Here is a 22741-nt window from a genome sequence, read left to right as displayed (position 1 = left end):
AAACATACTCTAAAAATTATTTTACTACAGGTGAAATAGAAAGTGGGTATTATTAAATATTATGTTCTTTATACCATGTACCACTGATAAGGTAATCATTAGGTGTGAAAGTTTGCATGCAGTATTTTAAATCAATAATCAATAAATCATGAAATGCTTTGGGTTCTAGCTGTCATTTTTCCAGAGCTGCCTGCTGATACTACAGAAAGTGGAATGTTTTAAAAGAAATCGTTCTGGCCCTAATTAAATATGAAAGGCTTATGAACAAAGTAAATTACGTTTTGGGGCATTTTAAGATTATAACCCATCAGGCTACTGCAAAATCTATCACTACAGTAGGAAAATCCTGTCCACACAATTACATAATTGTTACAATTACATAATTGTAAATTATATTATAAATTATATTTACTCTCTAAATCATATTTTCTGTATTTTTCTTCTTCCTCTTTTCACCCAATATAAAGCATTCTTGGATTTGTGAAATGTGCTATATAAATTTAACTTCATCTTTGTCTTTTTCATCTTCTTCTTATTATTAGTAGTAGTATTATTATCATTATTTGCTTAAGAATTTCATTACAGAATGATATGTTTCTACAACTGTGCTAAGAATATTTTACTCTTTACTTTCTGGGGGGGGGGGGGGTCACTATTTATTATTGTATATATTTTCAACTATCTTAAATTTTTTTAAATATGTGCCAAATGGAAAATAGGGGAGAAAATCCAATAGCCCATTCCAGTACTGTATTTTGGGAGTAAACTCAAAGCAAACATTTAAAATGCCCATCACAATCCCTGCTTTTGAACAAGACAGACAATCATGCTTGATTATAATTATGAACAGTTAATGCTTTCCCAGAAATTAGCCACTAGAAACTGCCTCCAAAAAAAGATTTAAGAATAAATCCTGAAGCTTACAGATCTGTTACTAAGTGGGTATACTGAGTCTGGTTTGCGTTGGTGAGGTGGAACTGTCACTCCTTCAGAATGAGGATTTTAATGCCTCTGCTTCATATTACCTTGATTAGATCTTTGAGTACTGAATTGGTGTTGCATTTTCAGCACTTTCTATGCACACACTGTGCTCACATTCAGTCACAGGTAGCACATATATGTGCAAATGATGTTATAGGACAGACCTTTTACTTGTGAAACTTCTGTGAATGACACAAAATGAAAGTTGTTGTCTCGTGATGCTATGAGTAACACAAGTAAGACAATGCTTGTATTTCCAGTACTGATCCTGGTAAACTTTAAGAGTATATGTGAGTGTATATAGTCATATGCAAAAGGTCAAACCTTTTAAACAGTGCATATTTTGTGATATATTTGTAGCACTGGCCACGTTGTATGGTTAGATACAGACAAAAATCTTGAATATACACATTTTGTAAAATGCAATAAAATTGTTTATGATATGTTAATTCTCTCGTTTTCACAGAACAAATTAATTTTAGAAATTATGTCTGAAACACTGTAGAATAGACCACAACATTGTGGAATAGAAGCAAACTAGGTGGAGAGAGTTATTACAATCTTAAAACTTTCTATAATAAGCAGGTGAATTGATAACATGGGACCAAGATTGGGTGTGAAAGAACTCTGCAGGCAAAGATGGGTTCTGACTCAGCACTTTAGATTAAATGTTGTGACAAAACTGTCAAAGTTCAAAAAATATTTGAAACCATTTGAAATGTTCAATGCAAGACTTCAATTTATTTCACCACCTACTGTACCTAATATTGTAAAAAGACTGACGTAACCTGGAGAAATCCCAGTCTGTGTAGGGCCACACAGATGAAGTGCTTGACCTGTGACCCCTTAAAGATCATGGCATATTATGTTATATTAGAGGCAAATGGGCCTGGAGCACTTGAAAACCCCTTCACATAACACACTCCACCACTACATTAAGAAATGCAAACTGAAATCATATTATACAAGGATAAATCCATGCATCAGTTCTGTGTTAAAGGGCAAATAAGTTTTCTGGATGCAAGCTCAGAGAAAGTATAGTAACTACAGATTAATATGTGCAGGTATATGTTCTCTGTTCAGGATGTATGTATACATTTTCACTAAGAGGCAAAGGTTCACAGAGGCTCTGTCATTTCTCTGTCAGAATGCTTGAATGCACATAGCTGCCACTTCATAAGCAGATCAGGGTCTGGTCTGTGTACCGGATTCAAAGATTTCACTTGAATTCTCTCTCAGGTAAAGACAGCCAATGCTTTACCATTTATAATGAATATTTAAGTCACATTTTCACTTATAAATCTCAACAAGTAATTTGGGCCATGCTGTACAAATGTCCGCATTAATCACATGAAATTATAGCTAAGATTGCATTAAATTTAGAAAATCTCTTCTTCTCTTGTAAAGTTTCTGATGTGGAGTTGTGACATTTTGTTACGAATCACAATATATTAATTGAGTCAACTGGTAATCATATACAATGAGGAAGTGAGAAGACATGTTGCATTAACTATGAAAGTAATGACACCTGCTATATTTGATTAGATCTGTCTGATTAAGAGGAAAGTGCCCTGCATATAAACCAATTGAATGTATGCTGTATAGCACTGTGAAGACTAATGCTTGCTAATATATTGCATGCATCTGCTGATTAGCACAGATAAAGTAACTGACACATGGAGAAATAGCCTGCACTCTCCAAACTCAGAATACATTTGGCTTACTTCTGTCAATAAGACTATTCTACAAACCCCATGTCGAAAAAGCTGTAAATAAAAACAAAATGCAATGAATGCAAATCATTTAACCCCTATATTTAATTGAAAATATTAAATAGACAACATTTAAACTAATTTAACTGTGAATGTTTATTGTTTTTTCAAAAATATTTTCCCATTTAAAATTGAGGTCATCGACACGTTCCAAAAAAAGTTGGGACAAGTGCATGTTTACCACTGTGTTGCCTCTCCTCTTGATCTAACACGACTCTGTAAATGTTTGGGAACTGAAAAGACCAGTTGCTGCAATTTTGAAAGAGAATATAACAAGCCAGTTTGTCCCTCTCCTCTTTAGTCTGGAGGACACGACTCCAGAATTTCCAAAAAGAATTTCAAATTTACAACTCCTTTTTTTACACCCGAAAGTGACCTATTGCTGGTTAGACTAATTTATATTTTGTAGAATCTTGCCTATGTTGCCTCGTCCAAATATTTGGGAATGTGTTACTAGCAATAAATTAGTTTTTAAATGAATTGCACATAATTGCATTCTTGTTTTATTTACATTAGGCACGAGTTTTGAGTGCTGCTCTCTGAGTTCTGTGCGCCTGATGCCTGAGTCTTGCAAACAGTTTTGGCACAAAGCTCTCGTGTGGGCGGGACTTCTCAGTGGTGCCTTCCCATTGGCTAATGAGTTTTTGAGTGACAACTCAGTGCCCAAGGCATTCGTTGCAGCTCAGTAGTCGAGACAGGAAATATTTCAACATTAAAGAGTTAGTAATTTTACACAAACACGAATTCGCTTTGTACTTTACTGTTTAAAAATTATGAAATACCTGCAAACTCCGACAATAAATGTAGATATTGAGGTAATGTTCTGTCTAAAACAAAACATTAAAGATTTTACTGTGAAAACAAACCTGTTTGTCTGTCGTTACCAGATACTGATCTGAGGTAAATGCACACCGATGTCTGTTTACTCAGGGTGAAACAGAATAAATGAGCGTTTATTTGTAAAATATTATTTATAAGTGCTTGATTTTCTGTTCCGAAACCTATCGTGTACTAACATAGAGGGTCTTCCCTTTCCCGTAATCACTGTTAGACGGTTTAAATGATCAAATTTTATTTTGAAGATCACAGTTAATCTGTTTTTAACAAATGCCTTATGTGCATTTTGTTACAGGAGGTCTCAGAGAAAAGAGAAACATCACAGACAAGAGTGTTCCTGCTCCTTTAATGACTACAAATTTAATAAAGTTGTATCAAACTTCTGCAAATTGTTATTTTTGGATTTTGAGAGGAAATGTGAATAATTAATAAATCATTAATCATTATTAACCATAATGAATTATTAATAATAACAATGATTATTAATACTAATGTTTATAAACAAGAAGTCAAAATGTTGACTTGACAAAAGAACTATCTGTTTAAATATTATGAAAGAGGAAATTATATCAGAGCTATTCAGCGCGTAAATGCGTTATATTCTGCAAAAGCGTAATCCCAAAGCCGAATACACACGCTTCCTGCACTCAGAGTCGTGAACAACGTTCAGGGCACTGAGTTGTCACTCAAAAACTCATTAGCCAATGGGAAGGCACCACTGAGAAGTCCCGCCCAAGCGAGAGCTTTGTGCCAAAACTGCTCGCAAAACTCAGGGATCAGGCGCACAAAACTCAGAGAGCTCGCGCACAGATTTCGTGCAGTTCACACACAAAATTCAGAGAGCTAGCTCACAGAACTCGTGCAGCTCGCACACAAAACTCAGATCTCACACACTAAAGCCATGGAGCACAAAGGTCAGAGCTGGATATTTTGTTTGAAAATTATAAGTTTTACGTTTGAGATGAATTTTTTGTGCGATTCTTTTTGGCACAAATCTGATTCCATAAGTATCCTAATGAATATGATTGATTAGAGCTTAATTTTATGACAAATTCGACATATCTTGATACATAGAAAGGCATTGACAATATCAGTAACATTGATGTGAAATTAGTGAGTGAGTGGGACAATTTGAGGGTTATTGAGCAAGTTAAATGCCGGTCCTGCAATGTGGTTCACATCTTAACACTGCCATCAAAATTTCAGAATACAATGATACTTTTACACATTTTTTATCAAAGGACTAAAGATGTGAGTTTTCTGAACGACATACATACATCACTGCATCAGGAAACTTTCGCACAACGATGAAAAAAGAGGTGATTTAGGAGTAATTAATGAATCAACCTTAGCAAGTGGGACACACACCAGCGTACCTCATACACATTTCATTTACATGAAGCATGGCTTAGTTCATATATCTGTTTAGAAACTGGGCCAATAAGAAAAAAGTATTAATCTGCTCTTGAGACAATAATGTCCTCTTAGGTAGACTTTGGGTTCAAACAGTGAGTGCACAGTTCTCTACTGGGCAGAGCTTCAACTGATTTTGCAATGGTCTCAAGATTTAGTTTCAGTATTTATCTATTTCACAGTGTATATAAAATAACATTCACTTTAGTACCTGATTGCAAACTGATTTTTAGTCTTATGCATTACATAAGCAACGGTTTTCAAGGGATATCATATTTTGCACACACAAATCATTATACAATTTTCATATATTCATATTTTGCACACTCTCGCATTATTCAGTTTCACATATTACCATTTATTACATCATTGCAGTCTTCCTGCAGAGCTCTGCTTCTCCTTACATACCTCCTAACACCTACATATAAAACACAGCAAACTGTAGCTTGATTTTGTTTGTGGTTTAAAGACTTCCAAAGGTGATTCCAGCTAGTATCAGAGTTTTGATTTGGAGCATTTGATATTCTGAGTTGTCTTCCCAATGTAGGGGGAAAAAAAAGAAATAAAACACAAAAGATGTACTGAAACAAGTGCAAATGCACACTCACACCTGCACTTCTTTCTGTTATACACCCACTCAAACACACACACACACACACACACACACACACATACATACATACACACACACCCCAAAGTAAATCCAGAGTGTGAATCATAGTAGTGGCATCTTGATCAGTCTATTCCTTATTTTAGTGCGCTCTATTACCACCTCCTGTGTATTGCTTTCAATTAGATTTGACACAGTGCAAAACAGAAATTCTGTTTCAAACAAAAGATAGACTCAATTACACCAGCCTGTTCCCTCTGACCCAGGCTGTGTCACTCACATCTATATTTACTCTAATCCATTGCGCATGTCCACAGGGAGCCTTGCTCATTAGCTAGAACCCTGTGCTTGTAATCTTTGCCCCTTGACCTTCCAAACATCCTTCTTGACCGAGCTAAGACTGCATACCCACTCGTTTTATTCTCCCTGACCTTGACAGCTCTCCAACGCATAATGAAGAAGGCATGGCAGTTGCATTGTGAATTCAGTTCAAGTGTTTTGAGTAATTTTATTCCCTGGTTTTGTTCTAGGCATTTGAACAAGCATACTAATTTAATTGTGTGCTAATGATGTTGCTAAGGGAACTGCCTCCCTAATTTCATATCATACTTGTTATGAAGATGTTACAGGTTTTGTACATTTCCAGGGTAATTTGATATTGTACATATTGATTTATATTGTACAGCTTTTTTGATTCAAAGAGTCACAAAATAATTAAACTTGAGCTTAAATATATTGAATGTTTCTGGTGAATACATGCATCCTGTTTATTTTCTGATGATGAGGAATGAATAACATAAAGGCAATTTTTGACTAGAAAACAAATTAGGTCAGTATTGTAGTACTTTGGCACATGTTCATAAACACAGAACTATAATACACCATTTTTTGGCTTAGATGTACCACAAGATGTCCAATATGAAAATTACTTATCATTTTGGCCAGCAATACTTTCCACTGCAAGACATTAAAACACGTGCTGGCTTTAATCCAGAAATAAACAAATTTTAATCATCCTTTGTTTAGTCTCTATGGACCCAAGGGTTTCATGTTTGAGAGACAAAGTCATAATCCCTTTTGGGACCACTAGGCCCTCCTTATAATATCTGCACAAGGCTAATCACAAAACTCAAAAACTAAAGATTAGCCAAAGGCTAAGGCTGACAAAAAGAAGTTTTTTTTTTGGTACTCCTTCAAAATGTCTTTGCTCATTGCTGTAATATAACTGGGTGACTGAATATCTGGCTAAATCAGATGTGTCAGACAGTGTATTCAACCTATTAATCCATGCATACATTTGGCTTTGTCTTGTTATTGAGAATGTGTGATATGAATATGATACTGTAAAGCTTTTATCGTTAATGGAACACAATTCTTACTAAATATACTGCAGACATACACAAAATAGATAAAATAAACACACACCTGACATATTTAATGTAACCCTGGATCCCTGAAAGCTGGGGAAACATTTTCAATGTACATGGTGCAGTACATGGCTTTAAAACTTAAACTGTCACCAAACACAAATTCAAAGGAATTCTGCTACATTTATTCATATCGCACTAGGCACAACAGTTAACAAACCTGGTCTTAAATAATATATATTTTTTAAAAAGTTCAAATGCATGAAGCTATGTGAAACGTTCAGTTAAACCATATTTACCATGAATGTATTCTCAGAAACTTTGGGTATGTTATGTACTCTCAGCTTGCATGAGCTTTTATCAGAAGAAAATTTAAAAATGACAAAACCTTGGTACAGATTGTTAATTAAAAAATGTTTTTATCTATTAAAGGGAACGTTTACTATTGTGGCTAATCACAGTTCCCTCTGGTTGTTTACATTCCGACGCTAAGCGTATCTTAATGTGGAACAGTGAGTTTGAAGGGAAAAACCGACTGTTGTTTGTATGTGGAATTTAACTTGTCTGTAAGTTTGTATTCACTGTTGGAATTATTAATTAGTTATTTAGTTTTGTAGCATTTCAGTAATGCAGTTAGCCATCTCCCGAATTTGGAGCTATTTCCACCTTAAGAGATCCGAAAAAGCGAAAGTACGTGCATTTTCACACTTGTAATTTGTTTGTTACGGTCCGATTCAGTTAAGAAGCTCGTAATCTTGAAGCGTTTTAGTTTGTTTTCACACACAGAAAAATCCAAGCGCACCAAAACGCGTCACCGCAAACCACGTGAGAATGTTCTCACCGCTGATTGGTCAGACCTGACTGAGGCGGAAGCAAGAATGTAAACACAGGAAGAAGGTCTTGTGTTCTGGACTATTGCGTTTCTGATCCATAAGTCCGATTAGCTGCTAAACTTTAGCCAGTTTTCTGTTTACCTGCCTAATGCTTCCAATATAAAAAACACACCCTGGCTGCTAATGTCACCGACCTGCAGCGTACACCTTATTGTTGTTCTCACCAGAAACGAACCACACCAGAGTTCGTTTGGGACCGGACCCAGACCATCTCCTCTCAAGGGTCTAGGTGCGGTTGTTTTGGTCCGCGATTATTTCTTTCACACCTGCCCAAGTGAACTGCACCAAGGGTGAAAACGAACCAGAGTTCCATTTAACCAGACTAAAATGAGCAGTCATGAGAAATGTCATCAATTCGCCTCATGCTTTTCAACATTTGGGGTTCTTTCCGCTGTCTAAAAATGCTCCAGATGCGAGCAGAGAGAGAGAGAGAGCGTAGCATATCAGACTGAGCCAGCATAGCATACCGGACTGAATTAACCACGCCTTTAATTCCTTAAATTCAATCTTAGATTTAGCTTGACTTTTCGACAAATAACTAATAAAAGAACAAATGCATATGCTTTGTTAAATTGATTACATTTTTTATTAAGGTATATATAAATGAGTACTGAAAGATATTCTTAGGCATGGTTTGTTTGTATTTTTTTTTCTTTTCTTTTTTTATCGCAACACCTGTCATCCTTCTTCTGGCTTAGTGCATGCAAATCTGACATAATAATGCATGAAAGAGGAAATAAAACAGGGACATCTTCCAGAAAAAGTCTGACCTCTGAGGCCCATATCCTCTATCTGTATAAATTAGAGCCCATTATATACACACTAACTCCCTTACTCTATGCAAGGACACAATTATTTAAGAATAAACCCATTTTTCATTTATCATGGTCTTGACTTAATTTAAATAAATCTGAGCTCTTTTATTCATATCATTCAGTCTATTAGTGTAAAGGCTTGTGTGAGGTCCAAGACAATGTGTAATGGTTAGAGACTAGTCTTTTTCAAAAATGTCCCTGTAATATACACAGATAAGTTTGTCTGACTGAAATAACATGCCATTCTTCAAATTGAAGTTAGAGGACTAGATTTAAAATGTGCTATGAAAAAATGTATAGAGGCAAAGTTTCACAGAGGCTCTCATTTCTCTGTCAGAATGCTTGAATGCACATTGCTGGAGTTTCCATATTCTCCCCGTGTCTGCGTGGGTTTCCTCCGGGGGCTCCGGTTTCCTCCCACAGTCCAAAAACATATACGGTAGGTGAATTGGCTTCTCTAATAACCATCCTGGTGTGTGAGTGAATGTGTGTGAGCCCAGATATGGATTTGCACTCTATCCTGGGTTAAACCCTAGTGCCCGATGCAGTCCTCCAGGTGGACGGTCGTTCCTGGTCGAGAGTACGCTGTGCGCGTTTGGCTGCCGCTTCTCACCAGTGTGTGTGTGTGGATTGTAAAGCGTCCTTGGGTGTCTAGAAAGGCGCTATATAAGTTTAAAGATACATACATAGCTTCCATTTCATAAGCAGATTAGGGTCTGGAAAATGACATCAGCTCAGGGGGGTGTAACTGATTCAAAGATTTCACTTGAATGATGTCTCAGGTAAAGACAGCTAATGCTTTACCATTTATAATGAGCATTTAAGTCACCCAAGGGCTTGTTTTAGGATTTCTTGCTTAGCCAGCTATCTTCAGGCTTAGTTCAATCTTAACCTGGATCTTCTGTCTTCTAACAGTGGATCACAATTACTGGGGTACATCACCATGGCAACTTTGGCTTCATGCATAACCTGCTCAAAAACACATTTCAGTTTTAGATTATGGATCATATACATCACTTGAACCAGTCCAGGCTGAGCTTCTCAGTATTTAGGAATGAGGAGGCTCAACACCAGTCCTTTTCAGTTTACTTCAGAAATATACTACAAAGATATACCACCCCGGTTCCAAAAAAATGTTGGTACACTGTGTAAAATGTAAATAAAAACACAATGCAATGATTCGCAAATCTCACAGACCAATATTTTGCTCACAGTAGAACACATAATACAGATTAGATGTAAAAAGTGAGAAATTTTACCATTTAATAAAAAAGATTAACTTGTTTGGAACTTGTTGGCTGCAACGCATCTTGAAAAAGTTGGGATAGGCCCATGTCTAACACTGTGTAGCATCCCATCTATTTTTAAAATGGTCTGTAAAATATCTGGGAAGTGAGAAGACCAATTACTGCAGTTTTGGGTGAGGAGTGTTGTCCCATTCTTGTCTGATGTAGATTAGCTGCTCAACAGTCCTGGGTCTTTGCCGGATTTTTTGTTTCATCATGTGTCAAGTATTTTCTCAGGAGGCAAACTCAGCACATGGATAACATTGACGGTTGGCCTAGTCCCTTGAGCACAGGATTTTTCTTAAGATTCTCTGAAAATTTTGGATGATATTATGTACGGTAAATGCCAAGATATTCAAAGTCTTCACAATTTTGCATTTACTAAAAGTTTACTACGCTGTTCCAAAATTTTTAGACAGTTTCTCCCATTTTTTATTCTGAGTGACTCTGCCTCTCCAAAATGCTATTTTTATACTAGTAAGGCGACTTGCAAATTGCTCCTCCAGCTGTTTTTATTTATTTATTTATTTATATTATTAATGCCACTTGTATTTGTTGTCCGTATATATATATATATATATATATATATATATATATATACAAACAGAATTTAATGATTTTCAAATCTCATAGACCTACATAAATGAGACATTTATCCATATCATAAAAAAATATATATGATATGGTTAAATTTCTCATTTTCAGCATCTGTGTTCTATGTTCTACTTTGTATAAAATATAAGTCTATGAGATTTGCAAATCATTGCAATCTGTTTGTATTTACATTTGTGTACATTTTAGTGTTCCAGGGCATTACACACTCCATCCAGTCACTCACAACATGGGGCAATTTCTCACAGCTAATTCACCTACCAGAGGAAACCCGCCTAGACATAGAGAGAACACACCCAACTCCTCACAAACAGTAACCAAAAGTATGGATTGAACCTAGGACCCTGCGATCCTGGAGCTGGATGGCAAACATGACCTGCAGCATGATAGTCATGACCTGTTCTCTTTGTTTATTCATTCATTCATGCATTGTCTTTAACCACTTCATTCAGGGTTGCGGTGGGTCTGGAGCCTACCCAAAATCACTGGGCGCAAGGTGGGAACACACACTGAAGGGAGCGCTAGTCCTTTGCAGGGTAACACACACTCATAGCTATGGACACATTTGAGTTGCCAATCCACCTGTGTGTTTTGGAAAACAGACACGTGTGTGACTATTTTCTACAACAAATTTCACTGTCACTCCTCACAAACAGTCACCCAAAGCAGGGCTTGAACCCACAACTCCAAGTTCCTGGAGCTGTGTGACAGCGGCACTACCTGCTGCACCACTGTGTTGCCTCCTGCTCTCTTTAAAATTTATTTCATTTTTCTAGAACCATTTAGGATTTTTTTTTCAATCAAATAAAATGTGTAATTAAGAAAATTATGTAAGATGGGGGACAAGTGCTTTACTCCTTGATTAGCAATGAAAGTCTAATTTGTGGCACAAGGCAAGTGCATAGCAATTACAGTACAGTAACTTTTCCTGAAAGAACATTCACATTAAACAACAGTTTTTCTAAATAATATAATGAAAGCTTTAAATAACCCCTCCACACGATTTGTCATGTTCTCTTTATTGTGCTGTATGCCTGTTTTTATTCAGATGTGCTTTTTGTTGTCTTTTGTTCAGTTCTGCTCCTGTTCCTCTAGCCACACCCAGTTATCAGCGGACATGTGACAGAGCAAACAGATGTATTTAACCCTGTATTGATTGTAATTGATAATGAATTTGTGGTTCTGTGTCTCCATGTTCAGCAATTTCTCTGTTTGTCTAGCTCCGTGTTCCATCTGTGTAAATAAAGCCACCTTCATGTCGCCATCCTGTCTCCACATAACAAGGTACTATACAGTTTCTTATTATTTCCTGGTACTATTTTTCCATGTCAAGAACCATTTAGCAAAGTAGCTTCAAAATAAAAGTAAAAATAAAATGAAATAAATTAAATCAACTATAATGTTAAGCACACAGACATAGATGTCATAGTGTTTTGTAACAGATTAGTAAACATAGTTTTGTTGTAATTATCTTCATACTTTGTTTTATTCATCATTGAACTTGTGTTTTATAAACATAATGACATTCTCCTTGAATACAGTTCTGCACATTTATCTAAAGTTCTTTAGACTTCCTGTTGATTTTTGATTGACACATGCAGCTACTGGGACTGGATTTGTCCCTGAAAGCAGGTACACATCTATTCTGTCATGAAGAAAAAATCAGCCTAGAAGTTAGATAAACACACTTCACTACCAGCATGCTGCACTCGCATGGGGAACACTCACTTCTGATCATGTTTAAATGTCACAGTGTTTTTGTGTGGCAGTGGGCAAATGCATGCAGCGCGCACAAGCAAAATCCTTTACCACCATCATACCTACCAAACCCTCCCTCTTGGGATGTTTCTGAAAGTGTACAACCTGCCAAAAGCAGATTATGTTAAGCTTTAACAAAGTTCAATCCAAGTTTACAACTCTGAAAAGCATAGTTTATGTAAAACAGACACTGTTCAAAATATTTTAGTAGTTAAACTACAATAAAGCTTCCTGAATCACTGTCCACTGTTGCTGTATGTAAGGCAGCAATTTATATTGTAAATATTAGCATTGAAAGACTGTAATCTACTCCTATGCCATCCATTCTGCCATCCATGTAAATTTGTACATTCATTTTTTGCTGTTGGTGGATGGCTGTCATAAAAATGTATTTATGCTTATTTATAATGAAAAAAAAATATTATTTTATTTTTAATCTTTCATTTTTCATTTATATTTATATCTATTTTTCTAAAGAAAGCTAATTATTTGTGGAGAACTCCAGTTCAAGTTCTAGCTTGGGCTAATCTTAGACTAAACTTAGACCATGGACTATGCCATGGACAAATTATGTACACCATTAAGAATCTTTTGATTTGGATTCAAAGCTCATTTGTTTAAACTGAGACTGATCATAATATCAAACAAATACACTCCTGGTAAGTCTGTGAATAGAAACTGAAAACTGTATCCCAATATACTTGGAGAGTAAAAGCATTGATGTTCTCATGTGTTCATTTTCCATGCCAGGAATTTTGAGATTTGTTCTTAAGACCTAGTTCAGTAAAACCATTCACATACTGATAAGAATTCCCTGTGGAATATGCCACATACTTTTACAACTGCTTACCCATCACTAAATAAAAAGTTTGATCTATGTATCTCTTTATATCACACAGAATTTAAAAGCCTATTTGCATGTGCACAGCAACCGCGATGAGTTCCTTGGATTCTACTTTAATTGTTTACTGCATCACTCCAAAGAACCCTTTTGGCACCTTTATTTTATAGCATGGAGTACAGTCTTGAGAGAAAATGTACTTGCATACTTCTGTCTGTAGACTTTTGAAGAGAACCCTTCAAAGAATTTGAAATTTTCTTTTCTCTTTCATAGGAAACACTCTTAAGTACTTTGTGTATTCTAGCGACTCTTCCAGACATTCCAAATACATTCGGAGTACGTCATCAATGGGGTGATAAATGGAGAATATAAATGATATGTCTTCACTGAGGGTTACATCCTCTCTCTCTCTCTCTCTCTCTCTCTCTCTCTGAGAGGCAGCTGTTAGCAGTAGGGGTCTGGTGTCCAGCTAGGATAATATTTTCACTAGATGGACAAAAACATCAAACAGTCAGTGCTCCCTGAGAGGCAACATCCCCTGAGGGAAAGAGTTAGGCAAACAAATGCAGTGATCAAAAGTTCACTCATGCTTAGCCATGCTCATGTCCAAATGGTCATGTTCTGGTCATATTTTTACATCTTGAGTGATGGTACAGTGTAAGAGTGAAGGCAGATTCAGTAGCTTGGGATGTAGCTCTCTCTCTCTGCTCTGTTTAATGACAGCAAACTAGTTCAAATATTTGTCCATGATTAGGCTTGTCTTTTTCATAAATATATTGTTGCTGACTTATTTTTATGTAAATTATTTCAATTTACAACTGAGTCATCCATATTGTTTATTTTGTTGTACAATGTCTATAAAAGTACAAGTCTAAAGTTTTTTATGTAAAGTATTTTAGGTCATTTGCAGTTGAGCAGCGGAATGGTAAGTGGAGATAGAGGCAGGAACTAATTGTATATTAATTGACCTAGGTGTACTGAATGGAGCCATTTTTTAGACTTTTGTGGATTTGTACATCTATCATTTTTTATAAACAGATGAGCCATAGCGGATTAATCAAAGACTGAAGCGGGACTTAGTATTCAAGTCGACTGTAAAAAAAATATTATTTTTCTGAAAAAGCACAGCTACTGTTGTGACCCGGCTTCCACGGGCAATCGTACCCAGCCAAGGGCTGATATTTTCCTCCAATTTGCCTCTTTTGGTGTCCTCCTCTGTATCTTAGGTGTCCCCTATGGTTCACTCTCATTCTGTGCCTTTCCAGGGGCGCAGCTATAAGAGAGTGCGCGCACTGTAAACAACACACAGGAGCTCTTTCCCCACCTTCACTATAGTACTCTTCAACGCTAGACATTTTGGCTCCTGTGCGTAAAAAGGAGGGGCGAGGAGCTCTGAGCGAGCGTTTTGCTTCAGCGGCGCGTTCCCGCCTAAAGCTGAGAGACGAGGGGATCTGTACTGAGTCAGGAGGGTCCGCGAAGAGGCGATTCATCGCTTTTTAAAATCGGCGGAACCCTTGTTTTTCGAGTTGTGGACGAGCAGGGTCTTAATGTAAAAATCTGAATGTCAGAATACAATGTTTTGATGTACGTTGTTTGTTTACCGGTCGAAAAGTGTGATTATTCGAGGTTGAAACATTCCTTTTGCAAACATGCTACTCTTTAGACATTTAACTTTGAGAACGACGCTGTTGGTTATATGGCTTCACATCAAAACCTGGAAAACGGTGAGTAGAACCGCCATAAATTTTAACCTGTGTGTTCATATAATTTATTACCTGTTCTTGTAAACATGGTCATGTTGTTTAAAATTTAAACAATCTTTAAATAGTTTGTGTATAAGGAGCTTCTACACGTTAGAAGCTGAAATGAAATCAACACAACTTTAGTCTCTTCTGTTACAATAGAATTAGGTACAATTATATTTAAAGGTAGAGAATATGTACCCATGGAGGTTACAACTGACAGTTTTTCTGACGGAGTACAATGAGCAAACTTAATCTTATGCTAGTTTCTGTCTAGTTGCTGTTGATTTGTTGATTCTGGAAATTAATTTCAAATAGACAGTCTACCATTCAAGCCACATTCTGTTTTATATATTTATTCACCATTATATGTTCAGTTCAGCAAATTAACAGTTCCTGTGCATTGTGAGGATTTGCAGTGATTTTCTCTGTTGACCAGCACCCAAAATTGACAAGTCGCAATACACGTCACTATTACATATATTTGCACTACTTAACATTTCCCTGTTTTGCCCAGTGTACACTGCAATATCTTTGGTGTTTAATTTATAAATTGATACCTAAACTCTTAACGTAACATATAGTTGTTGTTCTTGAGATATCAGTCAAAACAAATAAAGTTTTGTTAAAAAATGGAACATGTGCTGTTTTTGTAAACTCTGTTATCTGACTGCTCATTTATGACTCTTACAGATCATTATGCTCTGTGTCTGTAAAGGAAGCATTGCTAGCAGTGTTGATTTTGCCTGTGTCTGAGGGTAAACTTGTCATAGTCTTTACCTAATATAAAAAAAAAAAAAATAGTAAACTGACTCCAGGGCTGTAATTGTAAGAAGGAAATGTTGACAGGCTGTGGACAAGTTGGAGGGTTTTTTTTTAAAATCTTTGCTGTATTGACATTGGTGTTGATCAGATCTGCAAATAGGCAGGTTAACTGTGGGAACACCATCAAAAACTATCCAGTTCATTTGTGTATGGCCTTTCTTTAAGGCTTATACATCTGTAAAAGCAGTCATAATGTGACATTTGTAACTACTAAAAGGATGATTAAATCTGTATTGCATCAGAAATGCAAAAGCATAGCTTAATATACATTTAATAAATTGCTGGTGTTAATTTGGAAGATAAATAAGAGCTCAGACACAAGTGGTTCTACATTGGTGCCCGGATCTGACACTTTCTTAGCAGTGGTTCAAGTTTAGTTTCCAAATCACAACATGCTATTTTGCTCTGTGAAGGACTGGCGCCCCCTCCAGGGTGTGTTCCTGCCTTGTGCCCAATGATTCCGGGTTGTCTCCAGACCCACCACGACCCTGGAATGGATAAGCAGTGATAGACAATGAATGAATTAATATATTATTTCTATTATCAATATTCCAAGATCACAAACCACTGCAAGGTTTAAGCCAATAAACATAAAGCTAATACAAGTTTATAGTAACTGCATAAACTGCATAGTAACATGTAGGTTGTTGCATGTCAGCTTATTAATCTATGCTATTAATATATCTTATTCATTTACATTTATCAAGATAACAGTTTTACCTACTTAACTAAACATTTTCCAATGCTGAATTTTGAATAGTTTTTCACCATTTTGCTGGTTCTGACTAAATACTATGATGATAGTACTTTAAAATGTATTTTTCAAAATCTATTCACATGTTGTGATATCATAAATTTTCTGTATCACTCAATATCAATATATATTGCATTTCAGGGTAATGTGAGAGTGGGTTATATTCTTTCAAAAATAAATTATAGCTTTCATAGTATCAGAAAGGATGATCTTGCCTAATGTTTTGCTGTTAGTAGTCTCAGCCATAGACGCTCCACCCACAAGAAGACGAAGGGTCTGATACCCTCAGTGTATTAGCCTGGCCTTACTGTCAAGATTCTGTCAGTCACATTCTGATTAGCTATTTCTACGTCCTTGTAAATGCACTTCAGCTCATTTTGTACTGGCTCTAATACTGGTCTGACATGAATCAAAGACTGCCTCCTTCTACACGTCATGCCAAAATAGTAGACTTGTGACTGGTCCTTTTGTGTGTCAGTCGGATTAATACCACACTCTCCATAGAGATTGTTAGTGATTGACAGTCACAAGTCCAAACCACTCATAATAATAATAATAATAATAATATATATATATATATATATATATATATATATATATTAATTTTCAGTTTAGAGACAGTCTGAATATTACTGTGCAATAACAGTAAAAACACTGAAAAAATTGAGATTTTAGGCTATGTCTGGAACATGGCCGCCATCTTGAAAGCAACCATATTGGATCACGGGCATGTTTTTCCAATGAGAATGTGGTCATGTAGCTTATCAAAGAAATAAAAGGGTGTCCTTTAACTTTTGACTAACGCTATACACTTACTCTGCTCTACTCTACTAATATATAATAAAATAATCATTTGCCAAATCAAATCAAATTTATTTGTACAACGCTTTTTACAACAGTCACAAAGCAGCTTCACAGAATTGACACAAAGTTTTGACATGAAATGTAAAAATGTAAAGAATGTAAAAATCCCCCAGCTGAGCAAGCCAAGGGCGACAGTTGCATGGAAAAACTCCTTCAGCTGAGGAAGAAACCTTGGGCGCAACCTCACAAGGGATGGTCTTTCCTCCTCTGGTCAGTCTACTGGAAATAATAGTTAGGAGTCCATGAAAATTTTAATGTAGGGTGAGCAGCTTCAAGGCAAGTGGTGATGGCTGGAGCGTGGGCAGCTGGTCTGAAGTGTGGAGCAAGAGCTCGACAGTCATCCATCAGTGTCCAGCCGGACAGGTGGGCGGTCGTTTACTCAGAAAAAGGTAAAGGGATGGAATTAGTTTTAATCTGTTTGGGTGTATGTAAAGCAGATAATGTGAACATTTCCAGAGTGGGGCTAATGACTCCGGGAGACTATGACAGCTTTAACTAAAAGGAGAGAACCAGAAGGACACACAGACGCGGGAGCATCCTGAAACACTGGCATCCCACTGCTCCATCGTCGACAAACCTGAGCGATTACGTGACAACACCAGCGTCTCAGTTTACTATAATTCCTTGTGTCCATAGACCCCTAGATCTACTGCCTTTATCTATGGGGGAGCTTTAACTACAAAAAGCTAATCTAAACAAAATAAGTTTTTTGTGTCATCCAGATGTTAATCTCAGTCTAATACAGATATATTTTTTATAGCAGTGATCAGAAAAATAAATATGATTCCTTTGTCATTGCATCCCCAGTTATAACTATAAAAAATTGTATGACAGTGATATTCCACAAAGGGCTTTAAATGTCACAAACAATTCACGCTGCTGGAAAACCTCAGGCTGATCAAAGATGATTTTCAACATTATAAAATGAACAATTGACTGTGTTCATTGTTATAATGTAGTCCTAATGAGAAAGCAGAAGTCATAAAAATGGATTCACTGAAATAATGAATTTGGTTCCTTCTGTGTTCTATATTTTATGTCAGATATTTGTTCTTGTGTCAACGCATCAGTGTCAGTGCAATTTTCTTTAATTTATGTAGTATATAGAATTGTAATTGTATTCCTTCATTCATTCATTGTCTGTAACTGCTTATCCAGTTCAGGGTTGTGGTGGGTGTGGTGTTGTGGCGAGACGGGATCACATCCTGGACAGGGCAAAAGTCCATTACAGGGCATTGCACAAAGAGTCTGTCATTCACACCTATGGGCACATTTGAGATTTAGAGATTCACATACCAGCATGTGTTTTTAGAGTGTGTGAGGAAACGTTCAGAAATTCAGAGTAGGGAAAGCCATTGTTAAATTGGTCACTCAGTGCTGTGATGGACACTACCTAGACAAGCAGCTGAAACATCTTCAAGGGTTTATAGAAAAAATAGATTGTGTCTGTCATTTATTGCTTAAATTAGCATTTCCTGTAAAGACTAAACATTTAACTGGCTAAACTGATTTTTTGTTATTGAATTAACACATCATCAAGTCCATGATGAAGTCCACCTTATAAGCACACGCTCTCATGACCAATTGTTGCTTCCAAATCATAAAGGTGACACAAACTAGCTGTACAGATTTGCCTGTTCAAAACCCTGTTGGAGTGATTTTGGTTGACCATTATTTAAAAGAAAATAAACAAATCATTATTATCATTAAACGTGGTTGTTGCTTGGTGAGCTTTCTAATGACCTGCATTGCCTTTCCTGAGTGGCGGTTCATTTCCTATGATAATGACTTAATGTTTTTCTACGTCTTGCTGCAGGGCCACTAGGCGTTATCTGACTGACAGTAGGATCCTTATCTGCCTATTAGCTTTCTCCTTTGTCTCACTCTGCAACATGTTTAACATCAGTGACTAAAGGATTGGGTCATTGATTTTTTGGGTGAAAACAATTCAGGTTGGAGAACACAGATGCGCTTATATCCTGCAAAAGATGGTTAAGCCTGTTTTTTGCATGCTGCAGGCCACAGAACAACAGAATATCATTACTTATTGAATGTATTTTGTGTTGCGACTCTAAATGTGTACCTCTATGTGTTGCTTAGTAAAGATGCATTGCATATTGTTTACTATCCTGACATCAACTTTCAGTATATTAATGTTTACTTATGACCTGTGCTAAGTGTAAGTGGGATAATGTTGTTCAAATGTATTGCAGGCCATGCCCTGTCGTACCCTTGCATTTATATAATTTAATGCTTTTATTGAAAAAGAAGTGCTATGTTGTCCACTCAAAGAAGGTACCCTTAGCTAGTACAAAAAATATATCAACAACAACTAAATAAAACATCTAAGATGCTGTCAGACCCCAGAGTCAATTCTGATACCAAATGGAAAACACACAATACGTAAAAGACCTATAAGTGTGAAAAATATCAGTGTTTAAAGACAGCGAGTGATTGCTTCGTAGACAGTGAAAGCCTTCTCACCACCTGGCACAGAGAATAGTCTTGATTCTTGTCTTTCCTGCATCTTAAATTATGGCAGGTCAAACTGAGCTGTACTTGAAGCTTGAAAGGCATCGATATTTGCTCCAAAAAAAAAAGATACAGCCTCATGCAAAATGAATACAATTTTTAAAAAAATCTACTCATTTTAGTGCACTATTTCTGTTTATTTTCAATTTTAAAGAAATTACAACTTATCAAATAAAAGGGCTGCTGTGTTTAATTGATCTCTCCAAAATATCTTAAATTGTGTTAGGTGTTGTACATTTTTCAGTGCAGCAATATATGAAACCATGCTTGTCTAGTTCAAAGTGGTCTTTACAGAAGCATATTTCTGGCATAAGATAGACCTGTCACCTTGCAAGTGCAGTGACTGCAGTGTCCTCTGCAAAGACCCTGAAATTTAGCAGATAATAAAAACAAAATCCTTGTGGCATTGGTGCTGGTGCTGTTTGTGAAATGATTTATCTAAACACAATTAACCAGAGAAATCTATAAGGTTTTCTTAAAAGCACCGTAAGCCTGGAACAAGGTGGTAGGCTGATTATTTCAGGTCTTGTAGCAGAAAATAGCAGGATTTTGTGCTGGCCTCTTTTTTTATGTTAACATGTGAACAAACCCCAGCAGTCGAGCTTGCCAATATTCTCGCACCCACCATCCTTCATTTTTTATGTCTTTGTGCACCCTTTCTCTTGCCTTGTTTTTTATTTTTCCCTGACACACCTGAAGACCCCCCTACACACACACAATCACACACATAGAACAATTTTTAGAAGTTAGGGGGACTTTGAGCATTTGAGTGCGAGAGTCATCCCCTGCCTCTGCACTGTCAGCAGGGGCCAGAGGTCAGTGCCACCTACAGAGTGACCATCTGGTCAAGAGTGGGGTAAGGAATTAACACTCTCATTCTCACACACACACACACACACATTCAGTGTGCCCTGCACAAAAACAATTGATCATTTACACACACATAGGCACATTAAAAACACCTAAAGATCTCTACACACACACCTAGTTTTTCCCAGTGTGTGACAGGCTCTTGTCCTGTTATTTATCTCTCTATAACACTGTATGCCCTTGTTATGTTAATCAAGCTGCATATTCTCCCAGTCTCCTATTCCTGTAGCATAATCATAACATCTTAATACCTTTAGTTTTTTAAACACTAAATGAATGAATGCACTTAAATGATGAAATACATTATTTGTACAAATATTTGTTGACATCTCTTCTAATGTGCACCAATTGTTGACATAGGTTTTCCCAAAGGTCGGCACGGTTGGCGCAGCAGGTAGTGTCTCAGTCACACAGCTCCAGGGGACCTGGAGGTTGTGGATTCAATTCCCGCTCCGGGTGACTGTCTGTGAGGAGTTGGTGTGTTCTCCCCGTGTCCGCGTGGGTTTCCTCCGGGTGCTCCGGTTTCCTCCCACAGTCCAAAAACACACATTGGTAGGTGGATTGGTGACTCAAAAGTGACAGTAGGTGTGAGTGAATGTGTCTGTGTTGCCCTGTGAAGGACTAGCGCCGCCTCCAGGGTGTATTCCCGCCTTCCGCCCAATGATTCCAGGTAGGCTCTGGACTCACCGTGACCCTGAACTGGATAAGCGCTTACAGATAATGGATGGATGGTTTTCCCAAACTGCTTTTAAAATATAAACTACAAAAAATACACATAAGGTCACTATGCCCAAGTCTAAGTGTATACTATAGGTGTTCTCGGGAGTGACTGAGTACATCCAATGCTTCTGGGATGAGTTGTTATTATGTTTGTGATTCAGAACTAATTATCTAACACCCATATCTGACTTCACTGATATGTATAAGACTGATTACAATAAAATCCCCTCAATGTTCCAATGTAGTGCAATGTTGGTTCTGTAGAGAATAAGGTGTTTCTATTTACATCACACTTTAATTGCATAAAAAGGTGCAAACTGTTGATGTCCTTGATTTTAGAAGAACCAACGGTTGTCTACAAATGTTTGTCCATTTAGGGTAAATTCGATTCACATAATTATCAATGCTTTTGAAGTATGTAACTGAAGGACGTATTTGCTGATTTTCTTCAATTAAAGTTTACAGATCATTGGCAAAAGCCAGAGACTAAGCTTCATCATTTAATCTGCAGTCATTCTATAGTGGGACCAATGGAATTTACTCTCTGTATCAAAACAAAAAAATGGACACAGACCAGAAGGTATTAAAAAAAAGTATATTACACAAAAAGAATATTTTTTAAACAAGACAATGCTTAAACAACCAAGAAATATTTTGAGAACAAGTCGTTAAGTTTCATGTTTTGGTTTGGTCCAGATGTGTTAATTATTTTAATTACTCATCCACTCTTCAAAGTCTTCTAAATTAAGTGGAAGCCAAATGAATACTGCAAAGAGGAGGCAATGAGACATGGGGCTCACATATGCTCATTCAAGACATTAACATTAAAAAAAAAAAATCAAAAGGAAGATCTCACATAACATGTTGATTTATTTAATTCTTTAAATTCTTAATTATTTATTCTTAAAGTAAAATCTTAAATTTGACCACAACTAAGCACTGTGCACTGGGAGAGTAAATGCAGGGCAATCCATATGCATCCAAAATGAAAATACAAAATCAGTTCTAGAGCAGTTCTAAATCTCCCAGGGACACTGTCTTAAAAGAAAAACAAAAGAAAAGAAAAATGAGTATTAACACATGGCAAAGTATATAAAAATGTGCCAAGTCTTTCTACTCAGATTTTCTTCAGGTGACACCTGCCATTTTGCTTTTGTGACTGTTTTTTTCCCTTAATATTTGAAAGCCTTTTATGTAAACCAATGCAGAATGATTGCATTTATAATAAATTATTACAGTGAGAAATGAA

The 22741-nt window shown here is 36.6% G+C and overlaps 1 protein-coding gene across 1 annotated transcript in view; it reads left to right on the top strand.

Annotated features, from left to right (window-relative positions):
• The first annotated feature begins 14582 nt into the window (after nt 1-14582).
• Nucleotides 14583-22741, top strand: part of ghrhrb (growth hormone releasing hormone receptor b) — a 63339-nt gene continuing 55180 nt past the window's right edge. The window contains exon 1 of the mRNA XM_066665975.1: nt 14583-14909. Within this exon, the coding sequence (XP_066522072.1) occupies nt 14835-14909 (75 nt within the window). The 5' untranslated portion in view covers nt 14583-14834. The remainder of the gene's footprint in view (nt 14910-22741) is intronic.

The sequence above is a fragment of the Hoplias malabaricus genome, chromosome 3, assembly GCF_029633855.1.
Source record: "Hoplias malabaricus isolate fHopMal1 chromosome 3, fHopMal1.hap1, whole genome shotgun sequence".
Taxonomy (NCBI): Eukaryota; Metazoa; Chordata; class Actinopteri; order Characiformes; family Erythrinidae; genus Hoplias; species Hoplias malabaricus.
This window is presented reverse-complemented; position numbering and strand designations above follow the sequence as displayed.